This window comes from Nilaparvata lugens, chromosome 5 (genome assembly GCF_014356525.2).
Source record: "Nilaparvata lugens isolate BPH chromosome 5, ASM1435652v1, whole genome shotgun sequence".
Classification (NCBI taxonomy): domain Eukaryota; kingdom Metazoa; phylum Arthropoda; class Insecta; order Hemiptera; family Delphacidae; genus Nilaparvata; species Nilaparvata lugens.
This window is the reverse complement of record NC_052508.1, coordinates 76,500,291-76,508,190: the sequence shown is the minus strand read 5'-3', so window position 1 is coordinate 76,508,190 and position 7,900 is coordinate 76,500,291. Positions and strand designations below refer to the sequence as shown.

The 7,900-nt window shown below is 35.0% G+C and overlaps 1 protein-coding gene across 2 annotated transcripts in view; it reads left to right on the top strand.

The window, feature by feature from the left end:
* The first annotated feature begins 5,325 nt into the window (after positions 1 to 5,325).
* LOC111046964 (U3 small nucleolar RNA-associated protein 4 homolog) overlaps positions 5,326 to 7,900 on the top strand; it is a 50,352-nt gene continuing 47,777 nt past the window's right edge. Inside the window, exon 1 of one of the 2 annotated variants that reach the window (XM_039429310.1) lies at positions 5,326 to 5,728. In XM_039429310.1, coding sequence (XP_039285244.1) covers positions 5,625 to 5,728 — 104 coding nt within the window. In that variant the 5' untranslated portion in view covers positions 5,326 to 5,624. The remainder of the gene's footprint in view (positions 5,729 to 7,900) is intronic. The other variant, XM_039429311.1, reaches the window with a different exon arrangement.

Sequence of the window (7,900 nt, the reverse complement as noted above, 5' to 3'; positions counted from 1 at the left end):
GACTAACTGAAAACTTCACAAACTCGACCTATTGGAGATACCTCCAATACCTTCTGTTTCATTCATTGTATTCAATACACATAATTACAGAACAACTATTCGAATGGCAAATAAAACAGTGACCACTTTCAATAAAAATTTAAATAATCAATCATAAATTCATTCAAATTATAATATGCATTATCACAAAAGCAGCTGAACGGTGGAGACGTCTCCTGGGGATGATGCGTCATTGAAAAATATCCTATCCCCTACGTGTACAAGCCGATTCTTTCCATTATTACATTATAGATTTATCATTAGGTTTACCGGTACTTACCAAGTTGTCGTTCTAACAAGCTAAACTGTTATTATTTGCTAGGTTGGGATAAAACTAGGAAAATATGCTAAATATAAATAGGCTAACCTCCAAATTCCTGTATCTGTTTACCAAATTAACAGTTTCATTCTTTAATTATTTCCACATATAATTTAAATCAAAATGATCGGAGAGATGAGATAAAAACTGTCCTATTCCTCTTTTAAATTTAGATTCAGACTAAAAATTCCAAAAATTGGTTATCGATGGTTAATATTTTCATAACCTCAATTCATTTTGAGTTGAGTACAATTTTCAGTCAAAAAAAAAAATAACCAAAAAATCTGTAGGTCAATTGAAACCAATATTAAAAACTATCTAAATATCATTAAACACTGATATAATAGAGAATTATTCAAATAATATTTATTTATGGATTTCATCCTCTGTAGAGATGATAATATCTGTATCAAATCAAAGATGGACGCCGTTCTGTATCTCTGTATCACCCTGACGTCATTCTGTATCACTTGAACCAAAAATTTAACATTGGAGAGATAGGAAAATCAAAAACCAATACCAGGGTTTCAGAAGAACACAGGAGGTAAAAATGCAACGCGTGCTTGCAACGTAACTGACCTCGATGGAGACGGATTTTGGTAACCAGCTGTACCACTACACACCGCAAAATAATAATGAAAAAATAATTATGTATTAACAATTGATACGTTCAAATAAAATATTTAAATTATTTCTCTGATGTATCAAATTATCCTGTTTATTGGAAGCACTATTAACGCAATTCATAGTTGAAAAAAATAATGAACATCAAACAGCTGATTAGCTTGAACAGCAGGTAGCCAGCCGTACCACTACACAACGCAAAAAAATAATAGAAAATAATTAAGTATATCTATCATCAAATTAGAATTATGATATTCAAATAATTATTTTAAAAGTTTCAAATATATTTTCTAGTTGATTTATACCATTATTCATTGAAAAGTTGGGAATATATATAAGTACTTTTGATTGAAACATTTGGAAAAAATATCGACATTCAATGGTTCTCAAATGATTTTTTATAGATAAGGAATTTTATAACTATAGATTAATGTCTTTATTACGTTTGAAAGAATTATTCATAAAAAGATTCACTCTTCATTCTATATTATTCAAAAGGTTTTGAAACATCATTATCATGTTGGCTCACCGGCAAATTCAAACTAGGTTATCAACCGGCAAATTCAAAAGCTGTATGCTATCTATGAACAGAACTAAAGTAAACTTTATGCTATACCTACTAACTACGGTATATAATGATTATATTGAAAATCGAATAAAATAGCTCTTTACTCTTGACTTTAGTTAGTAATTAGAACTTGTTACTCAACAGTCAATTTGATATTATACAAAAAAGGTCCTCATGCGTACAAAGCTACTATGAAGCTAACAAAAGTTAGAGATATAAAAACTAGGGAAAATTCTACTAGAGATGCGGTCCTGCTTTTTTTGAAGCATTAAATCTCTCAGTTTGAATTTATTAATTGCAGTGACAAAATTTTCAACTACGGTATATGATGATGAGAAAAATGTTATATTCTACAACAACGTTTGCTACAAAATAAGGCTCTGATGAACCGTTCAATAGTTATGGTTAAATTACTGGAACATCATCCCATTATCTCACATAGCCCATAGGCCATCATGAAAATGAAACAGATCAGATTCTTAAAGGAAAATCTATCAGGAAAGCGAGTTGTACAGCCCACAACAGCAACTTCTTCTGAATTACTTGAAGAAACAAATCTATAGAGTCCTCAGTCACCGCTATAGTAGCATAACAGCTAATACAGAAAAATCTAATAATTTAATCAGTTATTAAACAAATTTCGTGCAACTAGATCTTATTTTGAGCAGAATTTACAGCTATTATATTTTTGATTATTGTAAATTTTCTTGTATAATTTACTACTGATCTTCAGTTTACTTGGACTGAGATTTTGAAATCAGGTTAACTCTTTATTCTTTGCTCTTTGAAAAAAAATCTTTTATACTAAAAACTATAATAAATCTGATTAAGAAAGTAAGCATTTTTATTGATTTCTTTCTCATTCCATAGTTAATAATCCCTCTTGGTAACTTAGTGAAAAATTACTTTAGAGTTGTTTGTACGTCAGCTAGTTTAATCTGTTATTTTTGACTAAGTTCTTATTTTAGACTATATAATTGTCAAGTATTCTATCAAGTAAACTTGTCAATTGTTCAATGAATCTTTTCTTATCTTCTGCCATTTACACAAACAGACCCATACTTGTGGGTCAAGTGGAAGAGGGGGGCTCTTATTGCCTCAACTTCGCCCACATCATTTGTAATGTTATAAAATGAAAATAAAAGACATTTATCTATCACTTGTTGAGTCAACCTCTTTCCATAGTTCGAATATCAACCGAATCTGGCACATTCGCATTTTTCATAAAATCCATGGTTTATCTAATTTTTTTGTGAAAAATCAAAATCGCTCTAACTTCGTGACCTTATGCTCTTTGATGAGAGGAACATGAATCTGGAATCCGATTTGCAAAATTCCTCACCGTTTGAAAATTTGCAAATTTTACGTTTGAAGCTGCATAACTCACCCTGTATAGTAGCTGGGGGTGCCAAATTTGGCTCAGACATTTCTCAGATAAAGCTTCATCTATGGTGCAAATTTCAGCCAAACCTGAGATACTTTTTTCTTTACTGTTTTAAAACGCACGATGAAACATAAACAATCTATACCATAGGGTTATCTTCTTATGATATATTTTTTCTATGATAATAATCACCATACTAATTACTTGAATAATTCTAACGATTTAAAAGCCGTTTTCACAGTACCAGTTTGAACCAAATGTCGGCTTAATATGAATTAAATCCATGTTAAGTTTAATTGATATTAAAACACACCAGCTGATCCAATTCGGTTTAAGCTTTCACCGAGAAAACTGCACTTGGTGGGCAAGTAAATAATCGAAATAATATCATTTGAATCTTTCAAATTGAGAAATTTATTAAATAGTTGGATATCAATCATATTTCATAACACAAATTAAGGTACTTATCAGGTAACCGTTTATATTTTCAAAAGGCATAGTCTCTCTGTAACAGTAGACTATATTAATTCAAAACAATCAACTTGGAATTGAAACAATGTTGAAATTATTGGCCCGCTCGCCGAAGCGGCTCAGTTTGCCCCAACTGAAACAGATAATATAATTGATGAACAAAATATTTAATCTCAATTATTTCTTTGGAAAACATCAACTTTCTATCAAAATTTGGAAGAGAAATGGTACAGGCTCTGCCTAGTTCTTCCTCCATCATCATAATTATATTATGATTATAGTGTTTAGAAAAATAAATGAATAATCAAATTTTATTACCTATTGTTTAATCATTGGAATGTGTATTTCCTTGACGAATAAAACATAATTGATTTATCAAAATATAATCTTGTATGATTATAAACCTATTGTTCTCATTTGGCATTGACCTTTCCTAGTATTCATATATTTATTAATCTTCCCTAAGCTATCTAGCTACCAGTAACTTTAATGATCGTTTTGCATTCAATTTCTGATCAATCTTGAATGTACAACAATCATTTAAAACTTTATGTATGATTGGGTTGGATTCAGAAATAACACTCTTAATTGTTTCATTAATTTATCACCAAAGTCCACTGCTCTTTTCATCAAGCTCTCATGGGGCGAGCACATTGAGACAGTTTGCGCCAGGTTGAGCAGAGTGGTTTTCCTGCTGAGGGGTCTCAAACACAGTGTGCCACCTCATTATCTTAAAATGTGTTATTTTGGCTTTTTTCAGAGCGTGATTTTATATGGCCTCCCCCTCTGGGGTGGTGCCACAGATGTCGCCCGAGTCCTTCGTCTCCAGAAGAGGGCCCTGAGGATTATTTGTGGGGCTGGTAGATTAGCCCACTGTCGCCCACTCTTTATCAAAGAGAGGATCCTCACCGTCTTCTCCCTCTATGTTCTCCATACCCTTTGCAGAACACATGCAAACGTGGGGTTGCTCGTGACCCGTCAGAGCTTCCACCCATATGAGACTAGGGGTAGACTCAGGCTGGATTTACCCTACCAGAGGCTGAGCAGAACTTGGACTGGTCTGGCTCATATGTCTATCAGCCTCTATAATAGGCTGCCTCTGTTGGCCAGGGATCTGCCTGCGGTGCGGTTTCGAGGGGCTCTGAGGAGCCTGCTGACGGATCACCCTCTGTACTCACTCCGTGAGTTCTGTATGTTGGAGAGCAGTGTGGTGAGTGCCTATTTTCGTATTTGATTTCTGCCTCTGTGCAGTTGTTTTCTTTTTTACATATTTGACGTGTCCCAGTGGGTTTCACTTTAGTGATCCCTTTTATGGACTTATTTAAATAAATACTAAATACTAAATCCAGATCATACAGAGGTCTAAGATTCAAGTCGACGGTTTGGCATTTCTCTTAATGTTTATATGTTGGGCATTTACGGCGAAACGCGGTAATATATTTTCATGAAATTTGACAGGTATGTTCCTTTTTTAATTGCACGTCGATGTATATACACGGTTTTTGGAAATTTTGCATTCCAAGGATAATATAAAATGAAAAAGGAGCCTCCTTCATACACCAATATAAGAGTAAAAATCAGACTATAGAATAATTATTCATCATAAATCAGCTGACAATTGATTACACAGATGTGTGGAGAAGCCAGTTTATTGCTGTATTTCCATAAGGTTTATAATTTAAATCAGGTACTTGTGGATGAGAATATTGCGTGAGGTCTACTATTCAGTGAACTACTAGTTTAACTGATTTAACCAGGCTTGACTTGATACGCCATTTCCCATCCAAGTAGTATGAAAACCGATAATCTGTTCTACTTTGTCGTCATTGTATGCATAGTCATAGTATGCCGTTGTCCCATTTTTGGTAATTTAAAGTTGGTCACTCCATCATAGCTCTCTATAATATTTCTGCTCACTGATCAAAACAGTCTCCGTCCTTTTCTATTTTTGTAGCACGTGCTCTGCTCTCGTGTAGCCATAAATAGAAAATAGCCATCATTTCTAGGTTATATTTAATTTGGCGTTGACAAGTTGTTATCGTAACAATTTTCATAAGTATGTTATTTGTATAAACATATATACTAATTTGTCATTCCGAATTGCTTTTATAATTTGTAACCAGATCAGATTAGAATTATCAATATTCAGTTTGGTGATACATGAACAGTTAACCATTTTTTAAATTCAGTTTATTGTAAACATTAAAATTTGATCAACTATGGAAAAACGAAAGGTTCATAGACTTAAATGTTATAATTTAGATCCTGATCCTATATTAAGCTTATCCTACAGTAAGTTGAAATCTACAGTTGCAGCATTGCGGTAAGTATTTACACCTATGTCTATTATAGATGGAAAGTTAGTAAAAATTAATGATCAGGCTATAGAAATAATAGTAAATAATGTAAAATTAAATCTTTTGTTTAAATGATTATAAATTCACCACATTATAAGATATCTGTAGTGAGGTCCACGTTATCTTATATTAGCAGTGTTTGATTAGCAATTGTATTGCTACGTACCCTTGTCTATTCAACACCTAATACCTTCTGCTTCATCCACTACATAAATTTGTGGGATTGATGGCGTCATAGAGTTTGATTTTCACACAAAGTGGATAGCGCCATATCTTTCTCGCTTTGCTCTGTTGACAGAATGTTTTTTCAACAATGTTGAAATGTATAATTACCTAATTAACAATTTTAATTATAAAAATTTATTATAAAATCAGTGAAAAATATAATTTATTGATTGATATAATATAAATGATTATTTTCAACGAGAATGAGCAGTTAATATTGCATCAATAAACCGGCATCAGTAGAAGGCATCGACAAGATAGAGGATCGGCAACGTTGTTCTTCTATCTTTCTCTATTGCCATTATAACGTGAACCTCATTTATAGGTACCTACCGATTTGATTTTTATCTTATTATGAGTTAAATTGTTGATTATTAAGTTGTGATTGCTAGGTGCTAGCTTCAATCTCTACTACAACATTAATTTTGAATTCCTGAATAAATCTTGTAAAGTAGTCGAATAATAGTAGGCTAACATGAGTTGCAAGCAGCGTCACAAAGTTTTCTTCACCTGATTTATCTCAAAAAACAATGAGTTCTTGGAACACATTGACTGGGCGCATTTCAACTGAGTTTGACAGCCGTGGAACATTTGCACAGAAAAATGTTCACCAATCATGATATGCGATAGTGCGGTAAGTCCAAGTTAACCGTGACAACTTCGATTTTTCTTTCCTGAAATTGGCAAGACAAAGCGCCACCCGAGACACTGAAGAGGAGACCTAGACATCTGAATGGCCAGAAGGAGTGGTACACTGATGATCTGGCCAGACTTGGGGGAATCATGTTCGCTCACCCTTAGAAACACATGTGAAGATGGTGACGCTGACAGCTCTGCTAGGTATAGATATTTTAAATAATTCTTCGAGAAAAGGATCAAGCTGGCGAAGAGGTTGGAAACCGAGCGACTGATTGAGGATGCACCTAACCAATGCAAGCGCAAGGCTGCCTGGGATGTGATCAATACTCGTATTGACATAGAGAAACAATAGCGTAAGTAGATAATTATAATGGTATAGGGCGTTTATGTCGCAACTTTTACCGTTATCTCAAGCCGATTACTGTCGATTTTTACTGTTATGACCGGGTAAGAGTGTATGAACGGCACAATATGAGAGACTACCAGCGTCATAAAGCTTCACAGGAAAGAACTACGTGGACTATCAGCTTGAGATAACAGTAAAAGTTGCGGCATAAACGCCCTATACCATGGGATATCTATTTATGCTATTGTTTCTCTATGTCAATACTAATAGATGTCACGTAACAGAATTGACTGCAAGCCCAGATGGCAATGGCTTCTTTGTGAGTTCGGTTCAGAATATAGGCCCAGAGGATGCCCTGCCGGATGCTGTCATTGATCCAACTGTTTTGTTGGAGGGAAGAACCCAGTCGGCACAGGAGCATCTTTCCTTCTTTCGTACCACCAAACCAGGTTATTTAAGAGAATCACACGCTCCGTCAAACTCTCTAAAAACCCAAATGTGTTTGGCATGTCTTTGAGCATGCTTCGAGAGGTTGTGGATGCCATTGCATCCTCTCCCCACCTCTGTCAACGAGTGCTTGCCTCAGCTAGAGCCTAGAGGGTTGAGGGTTGAGTGTAAGAGAGGGCCGGCTGCGCCCTAACTCCGCCCTCCTAGGTAAAAATAAAGGCAGCTATTCTATTCTATTCTATTCTATTCTATTCTAGAGGCTTTCTTTGAAGAGAATAGCCTGTTGTCCAACATGAGGTTTGGCTTTCGAGCTGGGAGATCGACAGTGGGTGCAGTAGCTCAGCGGATTATTGCAGCCTTGGCTGTCATGTCTTCTATTGCTAGCTCCAGTTGTGTCACTCGGCAGGGCCGCTGATGTCCTGAGGTGAGAACCATAACTGCCAGCGCCATCTTTCCCACTGCAAGCCCATCTTTGCTCACC